General features: G+C 44.5%; 1 protein-coding gene across 1 annotated transcript in view; it reads right to left on the bottom strand.

Moving 5' to 3' along the window:
* The window catches only part of zbtb47b (zinc finger and BTB domain containing 47b), a 129,283-nt gene that overhangs the window by 51,383 nt on the left and 52,029 nt on the right, over positions 1–25,871 (bottom strand). Inside the window, 1 exon segment of the mRNA XM_055928151.1 lies at positions 545–820. Coding sequence (XP_055784126.1) covers positions 545–820 — 276 coding nt within the window.

Raw genomic sequence — 25,871 nt, 5'->3', positions numbered from 1 at the left:
TGTTTATAAATATTTTTGTGTGCGTATGGAACATTTCTGGGATCTTTTATTTCAGCTCCTGAAACATGGGACCAACACTTTACAGGTTGCGTTTATATTTCTGTTCAGTGTAGACGCATACTTCAGATTCAGAAAATAATACTGACTGTAAACAATTACCCCTAACCATTATCCTTACCCTCATCTAAACCTAACCCTAGCTCTAACCCAAACCTTAACCATTATCCTTACCCTAACCCTTATCTAAACCTAACCCTAACCTTAACCCCTTATCCTTACCTTAAAACCTTATCTAACCCTAACCCTTATCTAAACTTAACCCCAGCTCTCAATGTGCTATGTAGAACTTATGACTGTGCTATGTAGAGCTTGTGTTATGTCTGGGGTTATAAATGTGTTATGTAGAGTTTATGAATGTTTTATGTAGTGATTATGAATGTGATATGTCTTCGTTGTGAATCTTCTGAAGTCTTTATGAATGTGTTATGTCAGGCTTACGAATGTGTTATGAAGTCCTTATGTAGTTAGCTAGGTGCCCACTGACCTGGGAGCTGAGGGCATCCAAAGACAGGTCGACACGACGCAGCTGCTTGCTCTGGGAGAACAGGGAGTGAAAGAAGGGGCTGTAGGCCGCCAGCACCCCCTTGTGGGCAGGGAAGGTACTGCGCTGGCGCACCAACACTATGTCCACGTCACAGAGGTCAGGCTGGAAGAGACGCTGCTCGTTCAACCTGTCCATCAAACAGGTGAAGTGCAGAGTCACATCCTCCACCACAGAGAACTCAGCTGACGGGAAGTCTGATGTCTTCTCTACTATGAGCTGGGGAGAGGAGAGGAGAGGAGGGAGGGAGGGAGGGAGGTGCAGGAGAGGAGGGAGGAGAGATGGAGGGGATGGAGAGGAGAGGAGAGGAGGGAGGAGAGATGGGGGATGGAGAGGAGAGAGGGAGGAGAGATGGGGGGATGGAGAGGAGAGAGGGAGGAGAGGAGAGGAGAGGAGAGGAGAGAGGGGAGAGGAGAGGAGGGAGGGAGGGAGGGAGGGAGGGAGGGGAGAGGAGAGGAGAGAGGAGGGAGGGAGGGATGGAGGGAGGGGGGAGAGGAGAGATGGAGGAGAGGTGCAGGAGAGGAGGGAGTAGAGATGGAGGGGGAGGGGAGGAGGGAGGAGAGGTGCAGGCAAGGAGGGAGGAGAGATGGAGGGGGAGGAGAGGAGGGAGGAGAGGTGCAGGAGAGGAGTGAGGAGAGATGGAGGGGGAGGAGAGGAGGGAGGGAGGAAAGCACCATGAGAGAAGAGATGGAGGAGAGGAGAGGAGAGGAGGGGAGGAAAGGGGCAGGAGAGGGAGGAGGAGAGGAGGAGAGGAGGAGGAGAGGACAGGACAGGAGAGGAGAGGACAGGAGAGGAGGGGGAGGAGGAGAGGACAGGAGAGGAGGGGGAGGAGGAGAGGACAGGAGAGGAGGGGGAGGAGGAGAGGACAGGAGAGGAGGTTGGAGGAGGAGAAGTCAGGGAGGAGGAGAGGACAGGAGAGGGAGGAAGAGAGGAGGAGGGAGGGAGGAGGAGAGGACAGGAGAGGGAGGAAGAGAGGAGGAGGGAGGGAGGAGGGGACAGGAGAGGAGGGGGAGGAGGGGAGTAAAAACAGCGTTATCATTGGATGAGGAGTTGTTTCTATGACAAGCAGATTGCTGATGAAGATGTGTTGTGTTCATTACAGAAAGACCGTGGTTAGACAAACATCTTCTGACAGAGATAAATCATTAGCCTGGGATTCTCAGATGGATCTTCATTTGATCACTCTTGTTGCTCAGAAAGTTTCTGCACAGAAGAAATGCAAACTTGTAGTGTTTTCAAGGTTTAAAAAGTCAGACTTGATTTGCCCTAACGAAACATCAATCAATCAAATGTATTTATAAATCCCTTTTTACATCAGCCGATGTGTATCGACTTCTTCAAACCTCTATTAATTATTATCCACGTAATAATTCACATTTCCTGTTGCTGCAGGATTATTTTCCTGCTGTAGCAAACTGGATCAAATTAAGATCCTCCATCTGTACTACATTGCTACATTGTCTTTCGGAGGCTACTGAGACAAGGGTACAGACCTGAGTAGACAGTACACACTGCACTGTACAGTAGGGCTCATTCACAGTACCCACTGTACAGTAGGGCTCATTCACAGTACCCACTGCACTGTACAGTAGGGCTCATTCACAGTACCCACTGCACTGTACAGTAGGGGTCATTCACAGGACAGACTGCACTGTACAGTAGGACTCATTCACAGTACCCACTGCACTGTACAGTAGGACTCATTCACAGTACCCACTGCACTGTACAGTAGGGGTCATTCACAGGACAGACTGCACTGTACAGTAGGGCTCATTCACAGTACCCACTGCACTGTACAGTAGGGCTCATTCACAGTACCCACTGCACTGTACAGTAGGGCTCATTCACAGTACAAACTGCACTGTACAGTAGGACTCATTCACAGTACCCACTGCACTGTACAGTAGGACTCATTCACAGTACCCACTGCACTGTACAGTAGGACTCATTCACAGTACACACTGCACTGTACAGTAGGACTCATTCACAGTACCCACTGCACTGTACAGTAGGGGTCATTCACAGTACCCACTGCACTGTACAGTAGGGGTCATTCACAGTACAAACTGCACTGTACAGTAGGACTCATTCACAGTACCCACTGCACTGTACAGTAGGACTCATTCACAGTACCCACTGCACTGTACAGTAGGACTCATTCACAGTACCCACTGCACTGTACAGTAGGACTCATTCACAGTACAAACTGCACTGTACAGTAGGGCTCATTCACAGTACAAACTGCACTGTACAGTAGGGCTCATTCACAGTACCCACTGCACTGTACAGTAGGACTCATTCACAGTACCCACTGCACTGTACAGTAGGACTCATTCACAGTACCCACTGCACTGTACAGTAGGACTCATTCACAGTACCCACTGCACTGTACAGTAGGACTCATTCACAGTACCCACTGCACTGTACAGTAGGACTCATTCACAGTACAAACTGCACTGTACAGTAGGGCTCATTCACAGTACAAACTGCACTGTACAGTAGGGCTCATTCACAGTACCCACTGCACTGTACAGTAGGACTCATTCACAGTACCCACTGCACTGTACAGTAGGACTCATTCACAGTACCCACTGCACTGTACAGTAGGACTCATTCACAGTACCCACTGCACTGTACAGTAGGGGTCATTCACAGTACAAACTGCACTGTACAGTAGGACTCATTCACAGTACAAACTGCACTGTACAGTAGGGCTCATTCACAGTACAAACTGCACTGTACAGTAGGGGTCATTCACAGTACCCACTGCACTGTACAGTAGGGGTCATTCACAGTACCCACTGCACTGTACAGTAGGGGTCAATCACAGTACCCACTGCACTGTACAGTAGGGGTCATTCACAGTACAAACTGCACTGTACAGTAGGGGTCATTCACAGTACCCACTGCACTGTACAGTAGGGGTCAATCACAGTACCCACTGCACTGTACAGTAGGGGTCATTCACAGTACCCACTGCACTGTACAGTAGGACTCATTCACAGTACCCACTGCACTGTACAGTAGGGGTCATTCACAGTACACACTGCACTGTACAGTAGGGGTCAATCAGAAATCAAAGGTAGTTTGATCTGTGCTCACACCTCAACCTCCCAAGTGGGGTGTATTATAGCACAGGAAGGGCAAGGTCTCCATCTGAACAGGACACACACACACACACACACACACACACACACACACACAGTCTCTGAAAGGTCTGCCTGGGCAGTATATTGATATTCAGTGCCATCTCCTCAAATTAGCTTTCCCTCCTTCTCCCATTATCTCCCCTCCCCTCCCATTATCTCCCTTCTCATCATCCCATTATCTCCCTTCTCTCATTCATCTTCCCATTAACTTCATTATCCTCTCCTTCCATTATCTCCCTTCTCCTCCCATTATCTCCATTCTCCTCTCATTCATCCTCCCATAACTCCCTTCTCCCTCATCCTCCCATTATCTCCCTCCTTTTCCCATTATATACATCCTCATCCCCTTCCTCCTCCCATTATCTCCCTTCTCCTCTCCTTCCTCCTCCCATTATCTCCCTTCTCCCTCCTCACATTATCTCATTTCTCTCCCTCATCCTACCATTATCTCCCTCCTTTTCCCATTATATACATCCTCATCCCCCTCCTCCCATTATCTCCCTTCTCCTCTCCTTCCTCCTCCCATTATCTCCCTTCTCCCTCATCATCCCATTATCTCCCTTCTCTCCTTCATCCTCTCATTAACTCCATTCTCCTCTCCTTCCATTATCTCCCTTCCCCTCCCATTATCTCCATTCTCATCTCATTCATCATCCCATTAACTCCATTCTCCTCTCATTCCATTATCTCCCTTCTCCTCTCCCTCCTCCTCCCATTATCTCCCTCATTTTCCCATTATATACATCCTCCAACCCTTCCTCCTCCCATTATCTCCCTTCTCCTCTCCTTCATCCTCCCATTAACTCCATTCTCCTCTCATTCCATTATCTCCCTTCTCCTCTCCCTCCTCCTCCCATTATCTCCATTCTCATCTCATTCATCATCCCATTAACTCCCTTCTCCTATCCATCATTCTCCCATTATCTCCCTTTTCCTCTCCTTCCTCCTCCCATTATCTCCCTTCTCATCTCCTCCAATTATCTCATTCTCCTCTCCCTCCTCTCATACGCTCCCTTCTCCTCCCCCTCTCATACGCTCCCTTCTCCTCCCCCTCCTCTCATACGCTCCCTTCTCCTCCCCCTCCTCCCATTATCTCCCTTCTCATCCCCCTTCTCTTATTATTTCCCTTCTCCTCCCCGTCCTCTCATTATCGCCCTCCTCCTCCCATTATCTCCCTTCTCTCATTATCTCCCTTCTCCTCTCATTAGCTCCATCCTCCTCTCATTAGTTCCATCCTCCTCTCTCCTTCCCGCCCCCTCCACCCATTAGCTCCTAAGCTCCCAGTTCTCTCAGCTCCTCTCATAATGTGGCAGGTAGCCTAGCGGTTGGAGCCTTGGGCCAGGAACCGAATGGTCAGGTTCGAATACCAGAGCCGACAAGGTGAAGAATCTGTTGCAGAGCCATCTAGCAAGACACAAAGCTAAATAGCTCCCGGGGCGCCGTACTACTATGACTGACCCTGTAAAACAACACCTATCATACTACTATGACCCTGTAAAACAACACCTATCATACTACTATGACTGACCCTGTAAAACAACACCTATCATACTACTATGACTGACCCTGTAAAACAACACCTATCATACTACTATGACTGACCCTGTAAAACAACACCTATCATACTACTATGACTGACCCTGTAAAACAACATCTATCATACTACTATGACTGACCCTGTAAAACAACACCTATCATACTACTATGGCTGACCCTGTAAAACAACACCTATCATACTACTATGACTGACCCTGTAAAACAACACCTATCATACTACTATGACTGACCCTGTAAAACAACACCTATCATACTACTATGACTGACCCTGTAAAACAACACCTATCATACTACTATGACTGACCCTGTAAAACAACACCTATCATACTACTATGACTGACCCTGTAAAACAACACCTATCATACTACTATGGCTGACCCTGTAAAACAACACCTATCATACTACTATGACTGACCCTGTAAAACAACACCTATCATACTACTATGACTGACCCTGTAAAACAACACCTATCATACTACTATGACCCTGTAAAACAACACCTATCATACTACTATGACCCTGTAAAACAACACCTATCATACTACTATGACTGACCCTGTAAAACAACACCTATCATACTACTATGACTGACCCTGTAAAACAACACCTATCATACTACTATGACTGACCCTGTACAACAACACCTATCATACTACTATGACCCTGTAAAACAACACCTATCATACTACTATGACTGACCCTGTAAAACAACACCTATCATACTACTATGACTGACCCTGTAAAACAACACCTATCATACTACTATGACCCTGTAAAACAACACCTATCATACTACTATGACTGACCCTGTACAACAACACCTATCATACTACTATGACTGACCCTGTAAAACAACACCTATCATACTACTATGACTGACCCTGTAAAACAACACCTATCATACTACTATGGCTGACCCTGTAAAACAACACCTATCATACTACTATGACTGACCCTGTACAACAACACCTATCATACTACTATGGCTGACCCTGTAAAACAACACCTATCATACTACTATGGCTGACCCTGTAAAACAACACCTATCATACTACTATGGCTGACCCTGTAAAACAACACCTATCATACTACTATGACTGACCCTGTAAAACAACACCTATCATACTACTATGACCCTGTAAAACAACACCTATCATACTACTATGGCTGACCCTGTAAAACAACACCTATCATACTACTATGACTGACCCTGTAAAACAACACCTATCATACTACTATGACTGACCCTGTAAAACAACACCTATCATACTACTATGGCTGACCCTGTAAAACAACACCTATCATACTACTATGACCCTGTAAAACAGCACCTATCATACTACTATGACTGACCCTGTAAAACAACACCTATCATACTACTATGACCCTGTAAAACAGCACCTATCATACTACTATGACTGACCCTGTAAAACAACACCTATCATACTACTATGACCCTGTAAAACAGCACCTATCATACTACTATGACTGACCCTGTATAACAACACCTATCATACTACTATGACCCTGTAAAACAGCACCTATCATACTACTATGACTGACCCTGTAAAACAACACCTATCATACTACTATGACTGACCCTGTAAAACAACACCTATCATACTACTATGACTGACCCTGTACAACAACACCTATCATACTACTATGACCCTGTAAAACAACACCTATCATACTACTATGACCCTGTAAAACACCACCTATCATACTACTATGACTGACCCTGTAAAACAACACCTATCATACTACTATGACCCTGTAAAACAACACCTATCATACTACTATGACTGACCCTGTATAACAACACCTATCATACTACTATGACTGACCCTGTACAACAACACCTATCATACTACTATGACTGACCCTGTAAAACAACACCTATCATACTACTATGACTGACCCTGTAAAACAACACCTATCATACTACTATGGCTGACCCTGTAAAACAACACCTATCATACTACTATGACTGACCCTGTAAAACAACACCTATCATACTACTATGACTGACCCTGTAAAACAACACCTATCATACTACTATGACTGACCCTGTAAAACAACACCTATCATACTACTATGACCCTGTAAAACAACACCTATCATACTACTATGACCCTGTAAAACAACACCTATCATACTACTATGACTGACCCTGTAAAACAACACCTATCATACTACTATGACCCTGTAAAACAACACCTATCATACTACTATGGCTGACCCTGTAAAACAACACCTATCATTCTACTATGACTGACCCTGTAAAACAACACCTATCATACTACTATGACCCTGTAAAACAACACCTATCATACTACTATGACTGACCCTGTAAAACAACACCTATCATACTACTATGACTGACCCTGTAAAACAACACCTATCATACTACTATGACTGACCCTGTAAAACAACACCTATCATACTACTATGACTGACCCTGTTAAACAACACCTATCATACTACTATGACCCTGTAAAACAACACCTATCATACTACTATGACTGAACCTGTAAAACAACACCTATCATACTACTATGACTGACCCTGTAAAACAACACCTATCATACTACTATGACTGACCCTGTATAACAACACCTATCATACTACTATGACTGACCCTGTAAAACAACACCTATCATACTACTATGGCTGACCCTGTAAAACAACACCTATCATACTACTATGACTGACCCTGTAAAACAACACCTATCATACTACTATGACCCTGTAAAACAACACCTATCATACTACTATGGCTGACCCTGTAAAACAACACCTATCATACTACTATGACTGACCCTGTATAACAACACCTATCATACTACTATTACTGACCCTGTATAACAACACCTATCATACTACTATGGCTGACCCTGTAAAACAACACCTATCATACTACTATGACTGACCCTGTAAAACAACACCTATCATACTACTATGGCTGACCCTGTAAAACAACACCTATCATACTACTATGACTGACCCTGTAAAACAACACCTATCATACTACTATGACTGACCCTGTAAAACAACACCTATCATACTACTATGACTGACCCTGTAAAACATCACCTATCATACTACTATGACTGACCCTGTAAAACAACACCTATCATACTACTATGGCTGACCCTGTAAAACAACACCTATCATACTACTATGACTGACCCTGTACAACAACACCTATCATACTACTATGGCTGACCCTGTATAACAACACCTATCATACTACTATGACTGACCCTGTAAAACAACACCTATCATACTACTATGACTGACCCTGTAAAACAACACCTATCATACTACTATGACCCTGTAAAACAACACCTATCATACTACTATGACTGACTCTGTAAAACAACACCTATCTTACTACTATGACTGACCCTGTAAAACACCACCTATCATACTACTATGGCTGACCCTGTATAACAACACCTATCATACTACTATGACTGACCCTGTAAAACAACACCTATCATACTACTATGACTGACCCTGTAAAACAACACCTATCATACTACTATGGCTGACCCTGTAAAACAACACCTATCATACTACTATGACCCTGTAAAACAACACCTATCATACTACTATGACTGACCCTGTAACACAACACCTATCATACTACTATGACTGACCCTGTAAAACAACACCTATCATACTACTATGACTGACCCTGTAAAACAACACCTATCATACTACTATGACTGACCCTGTAAAACAACACCTATCATACTACTATGACTGACCCTGTAAAACAACACCTATCATACTACTATGACTGACCCTGTACAACAACACCTATCATACTACTATGACTGACCCTGTAAAACAACACCTATCATACTACTATGACTGACCCTGTACAACAACACCTATCATACTACTATGACTGACCCTGTAAAACAACACCTATTATACTACTATGACTGACCCTGTAAAACAACACCTATCATACTACTATGACCCTGTACAACAACACCTATCATACTACTATGACTGACCCTGTAAAACAACACCTATCATACTACTATGACTGACCCTGTAAAACAACACCTATCATACTACTATGGCTGACCCTGTACAACAACACCTATCATACTACTATGACTGACCCTGTTAAACAACACCTATCATACTACTATGACTGACCCTGTAAAACAACACCTATCATACTACTATGACTGACCCAGCAAAACAACACCTATCATACTACTATGACTGACCCTGTAAAACAACACATTACACTGCACCTATCATACTACTATGGCTGACCCTGTAAAACAACACCTATCGTACTACTATGACCCTGTAAAACAACACCTATCATACTACTATGACCCTGTAAAACAACACTTATCATACTACTATGACTGACCCTGTAAAACAACACCTATCATACTACTATGGCTGACCCTGTAAAACAACACCTATCATACTACTATGACTGACCCTGTAAAACAACACCTATCATACTACTATGACTGACCCTGTAAAACAACACCTATCATACTACTATGACTGACCCTGTAAAACAACACCTATCATACTACTATGACTGACCCTGTAAAACAACACCTATCATACTACTATGACTGACCCTGTTAAACAACACCTATCATACTACTATGACTGACCCTGTACAACAACACCTATCATACTACTATGACTGACCCTGTAAAACAACACCTATCATACTACTATGACTGACCCTGTACAACAACACCTATCATACTACTATGGCTGAACCTGTAAAACAACACCTATCATACTACTATGGCTGACCCTGTAAAACAACACCTATCATACTACTATGACTGACCCTGTAAAACAACACCTATCATACTACTATGGCTGACCCTGTAAAACAACACCTATCATACTACTATGACTGACCCTGTAAAACAACACCTATCATACTACTATGACTGACCCTGTAAAACAACACCTATCATACTACTATGACCCTGTAAAACAACACCTATCATACTACTATGACTGACTCTGTAAAACAACACCTATCATACTACTATGACTGACCCTGTACAACAACACCTATCATACTACTATTGCCCTGTAAAACAACACCTATCATACTACTATGACTGACCCTGTACAACAACACCTATCATACTACTATGACTGACCCTGTAAAACAACACCTATCATACTACTATGACCCTGTAAAACAACACCTATCATACTACTATGACTGACCCTGTACAACAACACCTATCATACTACTATGACTGACCCTGTAAAACAACACCTATCATACTACTATGACTGACCCTGTAAAACAACACCTATCGTACTACTATGACTGACCCTGTAAAACAACACCTATCATACTACTATGACTGACCCTGTAAAACAACACCTATCATACTACTATGACCCTGTAAAACAACACCTATCATACTACTATGACTGACCCTGTAAAACAACACCTATCGTACTACTATGACTGACCCTGTAAAACAACACCTATCATACTACTATGACTGACCCTGTACAACAACACCTATCATACTACTATGACCCTGTAAAACAACACCTATCATACTACTATGACTGACCCTGTAAAACAACACCTATCATACTACTATGACTGACCCTGTAAAACAACACCTATCATACTACTATGACCCTGTAAAACAACACCTATCATACTACTATGACCCTGTAAAACAACACCTATCATACTACTATGACTGACCCTGTAAAACAACACCTATCATACTACTATGACTGACCCTGTAAAACAACACCTATCATACTACTATGACTGACCCTGTAAAACAACACCTATCATACTACTATGGCTGACCCTGTAAAACAACACCTATCATACTACTATGACTGACCCTGTAAAACAACACCTATCATACTACTATGACTGACCCTGTACAACAACACCTATCATACTACTATGACCCTGTAAAACAACACCTATCATACTACTATGACTGACCCTGTAAAACAACACCTATCATACTACTATGACTGACCCTGTAAAACAACACCTATCATACTACTATGACTGACCCTGTAAAACAACACCTATCATACTACTATGACTGACCCTGTACAACAACACCTATCATACTACTATGACTGACCTTGTAAAACAACACCTATCATACTACTATGACTGACCCTGTAAAACAACACCTATCATACTACTATGACTGACCCTGTAAAACAACACCTATCATACTACTATGACTGACCCTGTACAACAACACCTATCATACTACTATGACCCTGTAAAACAACACCTATCATACGACTATGACTGACCCTGTACAACAACACCTATCATACTACTATGGCCCTGTAAAACAACACCTGTCATACTACTATGACTGACCCTGTAAAACAACACCTATCATACTACTATGACTGACCCTGTAAAACAACACCTATCATACTACTATGACCCTGTAAAACAACACCTATCATACTACTATGACTGACCCTGTACAACAACACCTATCATACTACTATGACTGACCCTGTAAAACAACACCTATCATACTACTATGACTGACCCTGTAAAACAACACCTATCGTACTACTATGACTGACCCTGTAAAACAACACCTATCATACTACTATGACTGACCCTGTAAAACAACACCTATCATACTACTATGACCCTGTAAAACAACACCTATCATACTACTATGACTGACCCTGTAAAACAACACCTATCGTACTACTATGACTGACCCTGTAAAACAACACCTATCATACTACTATGACTGACCCTGTACAACAACACCTATCATACTACTATGACCCTGTAAAACAACACCTATCATACTACTATGACTGACCCTGTACAACAACACCTATCATACTACTATGATTGACCCTGTAAAACAACACCTATCATACTACTATGACTGACCCTGTAAAACAACACCTATCATACTACTATGACTGACCCTGTAAAACAACACCTATCATACTACTATGACCCTGTAAAACAACACCTATCGTACTACTATGATTGACCCTGTAAAACAACACCTATCATACTACTATGACTGACCCTGTAAAACAACACCTATCATACTACTATGACCCTGTAAAACAACACCTATCATACTACTATGACTGACCCTGTAAAACAACACCTATCATACTACTATGACTGACCTTGTAAAACAACACCTATCATACTACTATGGCTGACCCTGTAAAACAACACCTATCATACTACTATGACTGACCCTGTACAACAACACCTATCATACTACTATGACTGACCCTGTATAACAACACCTATCATACTACTATGACTGACCCTGTAAAACAACACCTATCATACTACTATGACTGACCCTGTAAAACAACACCTATCATACTACTATGACTGACCCTGTAAAACAACACCTATCACACTACTATGACTGACCCTGTAAAACAACACCTATCATACTACTATGACTGACCCTGTAAAACAACACCTATCATACTACTATGACTGACCCTGTAAAACAACACCTATCATACTACTATGACCCTGTAAAACAACACCTATCACACTACTATGACTGACCCTGTAAAACAACACCTATCATACTACTATGACCCTGTAAAACAACACCTATCATACTACTATGACTGACCCTGTAAAACAACACCTATCATACTACTATGACTGACCCTGTAAAACAACACCTATCATACTACTATGACCCTGTAAAACAACACCTATCATACTACTATGACTGACCCTGTAAAACAACACCTATCATACTACTATGACTGACCCTGTAAAACAACACCTATCATACTACTATGACCCTGTAAAACAACACCTATCGTACTACTATGATTGACCCTGTAAAACAACACCTATCATACTACTATGACTGACCCTGTAAAACAACACCTATCATACTACTATGACCCTGTAAAACAACACCTATCATACTACTATGACTGACCCTGTAAAACAACACCTATCATACTACTATGACTGACCTTGTAAAACAACACCTATCATACTACTATGACTGACCTTGTAAAACAACACCTATCATACTACTATGGCTGACCCTGTAAAACAACACCTATCATACTACTATGACTGACCCTGTAAAACAACACCTATCATACTCCTATGACTGACCCTGTAAAACAACACCTATCACACTACTATGACTGACCCTGTAAAACAACACCTATCATACTACTATGACTGACCCTGTAAAACAACACCTATCATACTACTATGACTGACCCTGTAAAACAACACCTATCATACTACTATGACCCTGTAAAACAACACCTATCACACTACTATGACTGACCCTGTAAAACAACACCTATCATACTACTATGACCCTGTAAAACAACACCTATCATACTACTATGACTGACCCTGTAAAACAACACCTATCATACTACTATGACTGACCCTGTAAAACAACACCTATCATACTACTATGACCCTGTAAAACAACACCTATCATACTACTATGACTGACCCTGTAAAACAACACCTATCATACTACTATGACTGACCCTGTAAAACAACACCTATCATACTACTATGACCCTGTAAAACAACACCTATCGTACTACTATGACTGACCCTGTAAAACAACACCTATCATACTACTATGACCCTGTAAAACAACACCTATCATACTACTATGACTGACCCTGTAAAACAACACCTATCATACTACTATGACTGACCTTGTAAAACAACACCTATCATACTACTATGGCTGACCCTGTAAAACAACACCTATCATACTACTATGACTGACCCTGTACAACAACACCTATCATACTACTATGACTGACCCTGTATAACAACACCTATCATACTACTATGACTGACCCTGTAAAACAACACCTATCATACTACTATGACTGACCCTGTAAAACAACACCTATCATACTACTATGACTGACCCTGTAAAACAACACCTATCACACTACTATGACTGACCCTGTAAAACAACACCTATCATACTACTATGACTGACCCTGTAAAACAACACCTATCATACTACTATGACTGACCCTGTAAAACAACACCTATCATACTACTATGACCCTGTAAAACAACACCTATCACACTACTATGACTGACCCTGTAAAACAACACCTATCATACTACTATGACCCTGTAAAACAACACCTATCATACTACTATGACTGACCCTGTAAAACAACACCTATCATACTACTATGACTGACCCTGTAAAACAACACCTATCATACTACTATGACCCTGTAAAACAACACCTATCATACTACTATGACTGACCCTGTAAAACAACACCTATCATACTACTATGACTGACCCTGTAAAACAACACCTATCATACTACTATGACTGACCCTGTAAAACAACACCTATCATACTACTATGACTGACCCTGTAAAACAACACCTATCACACTACTATGACTGACCCTGTAAAACAACACCTATCATACTACTATGACTGACCCTGTAAAACAACACCTATCATACTACTATGACTGACCCTGTAAAACAACACCTATCATACTACTATGACCCTGTAAAACAACACCTATCACACTAACTCCCTCCTCCCTCCCCCGATCATACAAACATACAAACTCCCTTCCCCTCTCTCCTCTGTCCCTCCCCCATTTCCTCCCTTATCCTTTCCCCTCCCTCCCTCCCTCCTCCCTTCCCCTCTCTCCTCTATCCCTCCCCCATTTCCTCCCTTGTCCTTTCCCCTCCCTCCCTCCCTCCTCCCTCCTCCCTTCTCCTTTGATATGTCTGAATGACAGATGAGTTCCTGTACATGATGTCTACCAGGTGTGTAGCAGCATAGCATACATGACTATCTAACATTAATAATGACACCTTTCACATTTCATCAGGCAACAAAGCCAAACAAAACAGCATTTTAGATTTATGACCCCATCTCTCCCTCCCTCCCTCCATCCCTCCCCCGATCTCTCCCTCCCTCCCTCCCTCCATCCCTCCCCCGATCTCTCCCTCCCTCCCTCCCTCCCTCCCTCCCTCTCTCTCCCTCCCTCCATCCCTCCCCCGATCTCTCCCTCCCTCCATCTCTCCCTCCCTCCATCCCTCCCCCGATCTCTCCCTCCCTCCCTCCCTCCATCCATCCCTCCCCCGATCTCTCCCTCCCTCCATCTCTCCCTCCTTCCCTCTCTCCCTCCCTCCATCCATCCCTCCCCGATCTCTCCCTCCCTCCATCCCTCTCTCTCCCTCCCCGATCTCTCCCTCCCTCCATCTCTCCCTCCTTCCCTCTCTCCCTCCCTCCATCCATCCCTCCCCCGATCTCTCCCTCCCTCCATCCCTCCCTCCTTCTCCCTCTCTCTCCCGATCTCTCCCTCTCTCCACCTCTCCCTCCTTGTAAATGTCAGTGTGTAACTGTGTGTTGTCTCTGTCATTACAGGGAGCAGCTCTTCTAACCAGCCTCTCAATCAGGAGACCTCCCATGATGCATTACTCATCTGCAGTGACCCAAAACAGGCGCAGGGGGACTACTGATTACTGGCATGCCAAACCCAGAGGTTAAACACCTCCACATCACAGACACGCACAGCGTTCCGTCGTTACGCGCGCACAGCGTTTCGTCGTTAGCTAGGCTAAGTCGCTAGTACTAGTTTCACGCAAAAAGCCCTGCCAACTGGGTGTTATGTCCTGGTAGAGGCCCGCTTCCCACAGCAGAGCCAAGCTGGAGAGAGCAGAGTAGGATAGAGTAGAGTAGAACAGAGTAGAACAGAGCAGAGTAGAGTAGAACAGAGCAGAGTAGAGTAGAACAGAGCAGAGTAGAACAGAGTAGAGTAGAACAGAGTAAAGTAGAGTAGAATAGAGCAGAGTAGAGTAGAACAGAGCAGAGTAGAGTAGAACAGAGCAGAGTAGAGTAGAACAGAGCAGAGTAGAACAGAGTAGAGTAGAACAGAGTAAAGTAGAGTAGAACAGAGTAGAACAGAGTAGAGTAGAACAGAGTAAAGTAGAGTAGAACGGAGCAGAGAAGAACAGAGTAGAACAGAGTAGAGTAGATCAGAGTAGAACAGAGTAGAACAGAGCAGAGAAGAGCAGAGTAGAACAGAGTAGAGTAGAACAGAGTAGAACAGAGTAGAACAGAGCAGAGAAGAACAGAGTAGAACAGAGTAGAGCAGAGTAGAACAGAGTAGAGTAGAACAGAGTAGAACAGAGTAGAGTAGATCAGAGTAGAACAGAGCAGAGAAGAACAGAGTAGAACAGAGTAGAACAGAACAGAGTAGAACAGAGTAGAGTAGAGTAGAACAGAGTAGAACAGAGCAGAGTAGAGTAGAACAGAACAGAGCAGAGTAGAACAGAGCAGAGTAGAGTAGAACAGAGTAGAGTAGAGTAGAACAGAGCAGAGTAGAACAGAGTAGAGTAGAGTAGAACAGAGCAGAGAAGAGTAGAACAGAGTAGAACAGAGCAGAGTAGAACAGAGTAGAGTAGAACAGAGTAGAGTAGAACAGAGTAGAACAGAGCAGAGTAGAACAGAGCAGAGTAGAGTAGAACAGAGCAGAGTAGAGTAGAACAGAGTAGAGTAGAACAAAGTAGAGTAGAACAAAGTAGAGTAGAACAGAGTAGAGTAGAACAGAGTAGAGTAGAACAGAGTAGAGTAGAACAGAGTAGAGTAGAACAGAGTAGAGTAGAGTAGAACAGAGTAGAGTAGAACAGAGTAGAACAGAGTAGAACAGAGCAGAGTAGAACAGAGTAGAGTAGAGTAGAACAGAGTAGAGTAGAACGGAGCAGAGAAGAACAGAGTAGAGTAGAGCAGAGTAGAACAGAGCAGAGCAGAGTAGAACAGAGTAGAGTAGAACAGAGTAAAGTAGAGTAGAACAGAGCAGAGTAGAGTAGAACAGAGTAGAGTAGAACAGAGTAGAACAGAGTAGAGTAGATCAGAGTAGAACAGAGCAGAGTAGAACAGAGCAGAGTAGAGTAGAACAGAGCAGAACAGAGTAGAGTAGAACAGAGTAGAACAGAGCAGAGTAGAACAGAGTAGAGCAGAGCAGAACAGAGTAGAGCAGAACAGAGTAGAGTAGAACAGAGTAGAGTAGAGCAGAGTAGAGTAGAACAGAGTAGAGTAGAACAGAGTAGAGTAGAACAGAGTAGAGTAGAACAGAGTAGAACAGAGTAGAGTAGAACAGAGTAGAGTAGAACAGAGTAGAACAGAGCAGAGTAGAACAGAGTAGAGTAGAACAGAGTAGAGTAGAACGGAGCAGAGAAGAACAGAGTAGAGTAGAACAGAGTAAAGTAGAGTAGAACAGAGCAGAGCAGAGTAGAACAGAGTAGAGTAGAACAGAGTAAAGTAGAGTAGAACAGAGCAGAACAGAGCAGAGCAGAGTAGAACAGAGTAGAGTAGAACAGAGTAGAACAGAGTAGAACAGAGCAGAGTAGAACAGAGCAGAGTAGAGTAGAACAGAGTAGAGTAGAACAGAGTAGAACAGAGTAGAAGAGAGCAGAACAGAGTAGAGTAGAGTAGAACAGAGCAGAACAGAGCAGAACAGAGTAGAGTGGAGTAGAACAGAGCAGAACAGAGCAGAACAGAGCAGAACAGAGCAGAACAGAGTAGATCAGAGTAGAACAGAGTAGAACAGAGTAGAACAGAGTAGAGTAGAACAGAGTAGAGTAGAACAGAGTAGAGCAGAGCAGAACAGAGTAGAGTACAACAGAGTAGAGTAGAACAGAGTAGAACAGAGTAGAGTAGAGGAGAACAGAGTAGAGTAGAACGGAGTAGAGTAGAACAGAGTAGAACAGAGTAGAGTAGAACAGAGCAGAGTAGAACAGAGCAGAGTAGAACAGAGTAGAACAGAGCAGAACAGAGTAGAGCAGAACAGAGTAGAGTAGAACAGAGTAGAACAGAGCAGAACATAGTAGAGGAGAACAGAGTAGAGTAGAACAGAGTAGAGTAGAACAGAGTAGAACAGAGTAGAGTAGAACAGAGTAGAGTAGAGTAGAACAGAGTAGAACAGAGCAGAACAGAGTAGAGTAGAACAGAGTAGAGTAGAACAGAGTAGAGTAGAACAGAGTAGAACAGAGCAGAGTAGAACAGAGTAGAGTAGAACAGAGTAGAACAGAGCAGAACAGAGTAGAGTAGAACAGAGTAGAACAGAGTAAAGTAGAACAGAGTAGAGTAGAACAGAGCAGAGTAGAACAGAGTAGAGTAGAACAGAGTAGAACAGAGTAGAGTAGAACAGAGTAGAGTAGAACAGAGTAGAGTAGAACAGAGCAGAACAGAGCAGAGTAGAACAGAGTAGAGTAGAACAGAGTAGAACAGAGTAGAGTAGAACAGAGTAGAACAGAGTAGAGTAGAACAGAGTAAAGTAGAACAGAGTAGAGTAGAACAGAGTAGAGTAGAACAGAGTAGAACAGAGCAGAGCAGAACAGAGTAGAGTAGAACAGAGTAGAGTAGAACAGAGTAAAACAGAGTAAAGTAGAACAGAGTAGAACAGAGCAGAACAGAGTAGAGTAGAGTAGAACAGAGTAGAGTAGAACAGAGTAGAACAGAGCAGAGTAGAACAGAGTAGAGTAGAACAGAGTAGAACAGAGTAGAGTAGAACAGAGTAGAGTAGAACAGAGTAGAGTAGAACAGAGTAGAGTAGAACAGAGCAGAACAGAGTAGAACAGAGTAGAGTAGAACAGAGCAGAGTAGAACAGAGCAGAGTAGAGTAGAACAGAGTAGAGTAGAACAGAGCAGAACAGAGCAGAACAGAGTAGAGTGGAGTAGAACAGAGCAGAACAGAGCAGAACAGAGTAGATCAGAGTAGAACAGAGTAGAACAGAGTAGAACAGAGTAGAGTAGAACAGAGTAGAGTAGAACAGAGTAGAGCAGAGCAGAACAGAGTAGAGTACAACAGAGTAGAGTAGAACAGAGTAGAACAGAGTAGACTAGAGGAGAACAGAGTAGAGTAGAACAGAGTAGAGTAGAACAGAGTAGAACAGAGTAGAGTAGAACAGAGCAGAGTAGAACAGAGCAGAGTAGAGTAGAACAGAGTAGAACAGAGTAGAACAGAGCAGAACAGAGTAGAGCAGAACAGAGTAGAGTAGAACAGAGTAGAACAGAGCAGAACAGAGTAGAGGAGAACAGAGTAGAGTAGAACAGAGTAGAGTAGAACAGAGTAGAACAGAGTAGAGTAGAACAGAGTAGAGTAGAGTAGAACAGAGTAGAACAGAGCAGAACAGAGTAGAGTAGAACAGAGTAGAGTAGAACAGAGTAGAGTAGAACAGAGTAGAACAGAGCAGAGTAGAACAGAGTAGAGTAGAACAGAGCAGAACAGAGTAGAGTAGAACAGAGTAGAACAGAGTAAAGTAGAACAGAGTAAAGTAGAACAGAGTAGAACAGAGTAGAGTAGAACAGAGTAGAACAGAGTAGAGTAGAACAGAGTAGAACAGAGTAAAGTAGAACAGAGTAAAGTAGAACAGAGTAGAGTAGAACAGAGTAGAGTAGAACAGAGTAGAACAGAGCAGAGTAGAACAGAGTAGAGTAGAACAGAGTAGAGCAGAACAGAGTAGAGTAGAACAGAGTAAAGTAGAACAGAGTAGAGTAGAACAGAGTAGAGTAGAACAGAGTAGAGTAGAACAGAGTAGAGTCAAAGTCTTTAACAGACGGAGGAATGATGAAAATGACCCCTGACTGCCCAGCCACAGCCAGCGAGGGTTTACAGCTCTAGAACATCTGCATTTCCCACATTAATAGTTCAGACAGACAGAGGCTGTGAGACAGACAGACAGACAGACAGACAGACAGACAGACAGACAGACAGACAGGATGTGAGACAGAAAGGCTGACAGGATGGACAGACAGACAGACAGAGGCTGTGATACAACAAGACAGGCAGGCAGTGAGACAGACAGACAGACAGACAGGCAGGCAGTGAGACAGACAGACAGGCAGGCAGTGAGACAGACAGACAGGCAGGCAGTGAGACAGACAGACAGAGGCTGTGAGACAACAAGACAGAGAGGCTGTGAGACAACAAGACAGAGAGGGTGTGAGACAGACAGAGAGGGTGTGAGACAGACAGAGAGGGTGTGAGACAGACAGAGAGGGTGTGAGACAGACAGAGAGGGTGTGAGACAGACAGAGAGGGTGTGAGACAGACAGAGAGGGTGTGAGACAGACAGAGAGGGTGTGAGACAGACAGAGAGGGTGTGAGACAGACAAAGAGGGTGTGAGACAGACAGAGAGGGTGTGAGACAGACAGAGAGGGTGTGAGACAGACAGAGAGGGTGTGAGACAGACAGAGAGGGTGTGAGACAGACAGAGAGGGTGTGAGACAGACAGAGAGGGTGTGAGACAGACAGAGAGGGTGTGAGACAGACAGAGAGGGTGTGAGACAGACAGAGAGGGTGTGAGACAGACAGAGAGGGTGTGAGACAGACAGAGAGGGTGTGAGACAGACAGAGAGGGTGTGAGACAGACAGAGAGGGTGTGAGACAGACAGAGAGGGTGTGAGAGACAGAGAGGGTGTGAGACAGACAGAGAGGGTGTGAGAGACAGAGAGGGTGTGAGACAGACAGAGAGGGTGTGAGACAGACAGAGAGGGTGTGAGACAGACAGAGAGGGTGTGAGACAGACAGAGAGGGTGTGAGACAGACAGAGAGGGTGTGAGACAGACAGAGAGGGTGTGAGACAGACAGAGAGGGTGTGAGACAGACAGAGAGGGTGTGAGACAGACAGAGAGGGTGTGAGACAGACAGAGAGGGTGTGAGACAGACAGAGAGGGTGTGAGACAGACAGAGCGGGTGTGAGACAGACAGAGAGGGTGTGAGACAGACAGAGAGGGTGTGAGACAGACAGAGAGAGAACAGGACCTCTAAGAGCTGCTGCCATTTTAAACTTTTTATTGTCCTTCTGTTCGATGTAGTTCTATCACACAGACACAGAGGCCCAGAGAAGGGGAGCAGAACACACAGTAAAACCTTGGATTCTTTCCTATCCTCCAACCTATTCAGACTCCCCACACTGGGTCATGAGCAGAGCAGAACTATTTAGTAGGACCCTGCCTGTCTGTATCTAGGAGGCCTGGGACACAGCTGAGCTAACTGTATAACGCTGCTGTGGTCTTGGCTGGACACTCAACAGCTGACAACCAGACACCCTGTAGTAGAACAGAGGAGAGGAGAGCAGAAGTTTCACGCAAAAGTTGGCATTTATAAAAACTGAAATTGTGATGCTTTCATACTCCCGAAGTAGTCTATAAAACAGATAAGGATACTATTCGACCTCTTGTTTAATTGGAACTACTTCACAGTAGATAAGCTATTTCAGATTTGTAAGTCTGAATACCAGGGAAAAAAAACCTTTGTTTCCACCTCATTTCAACACAAAAAATGTAATGTGATGACTTTGAATCAATGTAATGGTATTTCCTCTTTTTTTTAACCAAATGTTTACTTTGAGGCCCAGCAAGGTTTGTTTACCCTGAACTAGTACATCACAGAGCTACCCTGTCCTGAACTAGTACATCACAGAGCTACCCTGAACTACTACATCACAGAGCTACCCTGAACTACTACATCACAGAGCTACCCTGCCCTGAACTACTACATCACAGAGCTACCCTGAACTACTACATCACAGAGCTACCCTGTCCTGAACTACTACATCACAGAGCTACCCTGAACTACTACATCACAGAGCTACCCTGCCCTGAACTAGTACATCACAGAGCTACCCTGTCCTGAACTACTACATCACAGAGCTACCCTGCCCTGAACTAGTACATCACAGAGCTACCCTGTCCTGAACTACTACATCACAGAGCTACCCTGCCCTGAACTAGTACATCACAGAGCTACCCTGCCCTGAACTAGTACATCACAGAGCTACCCTGCCCTGAACTAGTACATCACAGAGCTACCCTGCCCTGAACTAGTACATCACAGAGCTACCCTGCCCTGAACTAGTACATCACAGAGCTACCCTGCCCTGAACTACTACATCACAGAGCTACCCTGCCCTGAACTACTACATCACAGAGCTACCCTGCCCTGAACTACTACATCACAGAGCTACCCTGCCCTGAACTCGTACATCACAGAGCTACCCTGCCCTGAACTACTACATCACAGAGCTACCCTGCCCTGAACTACTACATCACAGAGCTACCCTGTCCTGAACTACTACATCACAGAGCTACCCTGTCCTGAACTACTACATCACAGAGCTACCCTGCCCTGAACTACTACATCACAGAGCTACCCTGAACTACTACATCACAGAGCTACCCTGCCCTGAACTAGTATATCACAGAGCTACCCTGTCCTGAACAACTACAACACAGAGCTACCCTGCCCTGAACTAGTACATCACAGAGCTACCCTGTCCTGAACTACTACAACACAGAGCTACCCTGTCCTGAACTACTACATCACAGAGCTACCCTGTCCTGAACTACACCAACACAGAGCTACCCTGCCCTGAACTACTACATCACAGAGCTACCCTGAACTAGTACATCACAGAGCTACCCTGTCCTGAACTAGTACATCACAGAGCTACCCTGTCCTGAACTACTACATCACAGAGCTACCCTGTCCTGAACTACTACATCACAGAGCTACCCTGTCCTGAACTACTACACCACAGAGCTACCCTGTCCTGAACTACTACATCACAGAGCTACCCTGAACTAGTACATCACAGAGCTACCCTGTCCTGAACTAGTACATCACAGAGCTACCCTGTCCTGAACTACTACATCACAGAGCTACCCTGTCCTGAACTACTACATCACAGAGCTACCCTGCCCTGAACTACTACATCACAGAGCTACCCTGCCCTGAACTACTACATCACAGAGCTACCCTGTCCTGAACTAGTACAACACAGAGCTACCCTGCCCTGAACTACTACATCACAGAGCTACCCTGCCCTGAACTAGTACATCACAGAGCTACCCTGCTCTGAACTAGTACATCACAGAGCTACCCTGTCCTGAACGACTACATCACAGAGCTACCCTGCCCTGAACTACTACATCACAGAGCTACCCTGTCCTGAACTAGTACAACACAGAGCTACCCTGCCCTGAACTAGTACATCACAGAGCTACCCTGCCCTGAACTAGTACATCACAGAGCTACCCTGCCCTGAACTAGTACATCACAGAGCTACCCTGCCCTGAACTAGTACATCACAGAGCTACCCTGCCCTGAACTACTACATCACAGAGCTACCCTGCCCTGAACTACTACATCACAGAGCTACCCTGCCCTGAACTCGTACATCACAGAGCTACCCTGCCCTGAACTAGTACATCACAGAGCTACCCTGCCCTGAACTACTACATCACAGAACTACCCTGAACTACTACATCACAGAGCTACCCTGCCCTGAACTACTACATCACAGAGCTACCCTGTCCTGAACTACTACATCACAGAGCTACCCTGCCCTGAACTACTACATCACAGAGCTACCCTGAACTACTACATCACAGAGCTACCCTACCCTGAACTACTACATCACAGAGCTACCCTGCCCTGAACTAGTACATCACAGAGCTACCCTGTCCTGAACAACTAAAACACAGAGCTACCCTGCCCTGAACTAGTACATCACAGAGCTACCCTGTCCTGAACTGCTACAACACAGAGCTACCCTGCCCTGAACTACTACATCACAGAGCTACCCTGAACTAGTACATCACAGAGCTACCCTGTCCTGAACTAGTACATCACAGAGCTACCCTGTCCTGAACTACTACATCACAGAGCTACCCTGTCCTGAACTACTACATCACAGAGCTACCCTGTCCTGAACTAGTACAACACAGAGCTACCCTACCCTGAACTACTACATCACAGAGCTACCCTGAACTACTACATCACAGAGCTACCCTGAACTACTACATCACAGAGCTACCCTGTCCTGAACTACTAAATCACAGAGCTACCCTGCCCTGAACTACTACATCACAGAGCTACCCTGCCCTGAACTACTACATCACAGAGCTACCCTGCCCTGAACTCGTACATCACAGAGCTACCCTGCCCTGAACTACTACATCACAGAGCTACCCTGCCCTGAACTACTACATCACAGAGCTACCCTGCCCTGAACTACTACATCACAGAGCTACCCTGTCCTGAACTACTACATCACAGAGCTACCCTGTCCTGAACTACTACATCACAGAGCTACCCTGCCCTGAACTACTACATCACAGAGCTACCCTGCCCTGAACTACTACATCACAGAGCTACCCTGCCCTGAACTCGTACATCACAGAGCTACCCTGCCCTGAACTACTACATCACAGAGCTACCCTGCCCTGAACTACTACATCACAGAGCTACCCTGTCCTGAACTACTACATCACAGAGCTACCCTGTCCTGAACTACTACATCACAGAGCTACCCTGCCCTGAACTACTACATCACAGAGCTACCCTGCCCTGAACTACTACATCACAGAGCTACCCTGCCCTGAACTCGTACATCACAGAGCTACCCTGCCCTGAACTACTACATCACAGAGCTACCCTGCCCTGAACTACTACATCACAGAGCTACCCTGCCCTGAACTACTACATCACAGAGCTACCCTGTCCTGAACTACTACATCACAGAGCTACCCTGTCCTGAACTACTACATCACAGAGCTACCCTGCCCTGAACTACTACATCACAGAGCTACCCTGAACTACTACATCACAGAGCTACCCTGCCCTGAACTAGTATATCACAGAGCTACCCTGTCCTGAACAACTACAACACAGAGCTACCCTGCCCTGAACTAGTACATCACAGAGCTACCCTGTCCTGAACTACTACAACACAGAGCTACCCTGTCCTGAACTACTACATCACAGAGCTACCCTGTCCTGAACTACTACAACACAGAGCTACCCTGCCCTGAACTACTACATCACAGAGCTACCCTGAACTAGTACATCACAGAGCTACCCTGTCCTGAACTAGTACATCACAGAGCTACCCTGTCCTGAACTACTACATCACAGAGCTACCCTGTCCTGAACTACTACATCACAGAGCTACCCTGTCCTGAACTACTACACCACAGAGCTACCCTGTCCTGAACTACTACATCACAGAGCTACCCTGAACTAGTACATCACAGAGCTACCCTGTCCTGAACTAGTACATCACAGAGCTACCCTGTCCTGAACTACTACATCACAGAGCTACCCTGTCCTGAACTACTACATCACAGAGCTACCCTGCCCTGAACTACTACATCACAGAGCTACCCTGCCCTGAACTACTACATCACAGAGCTACCCTGTCCTGAACTAGTACAACACAGAGCTACCCTGCCCTGAACTACTACATCACAGAGCTACCCTGCCCTGAACTAGTACATCACAGAGCTACCCTGCCCTGAACTAGTACATCACAGAGCTACCCTGTCCTGAACGACTACATCACAGAGCTACCCTGCCCTGAACTACTACATCACAGAGCTACCCTGCCCTGAACTACTACATCACAGAGCTACCCTGTCCTGAACTAGTACAACACAGAGCTACCCTGCCCTGAACTAGTACATCACAGA

Source organism: Salvelinus fontinalis, chromosome 7 (assembly GCF_029448725.1).
Source record: "Salvelinus fontinalis isolate EN_2023a chromosome 7, ASM2944872v1, whole genome shotgun sequence".
In the NCBI taxonomy this organism is placed as follows: Eukaryota; Metazoa; Chordata; class Actinopteri; order Salmoniformes; family Salmonidae; genus Salvelinus; species Salvelinus fontinalis.
This window is presented reverse-complemented; position numbering and strand designations above follow the sequence as displayed.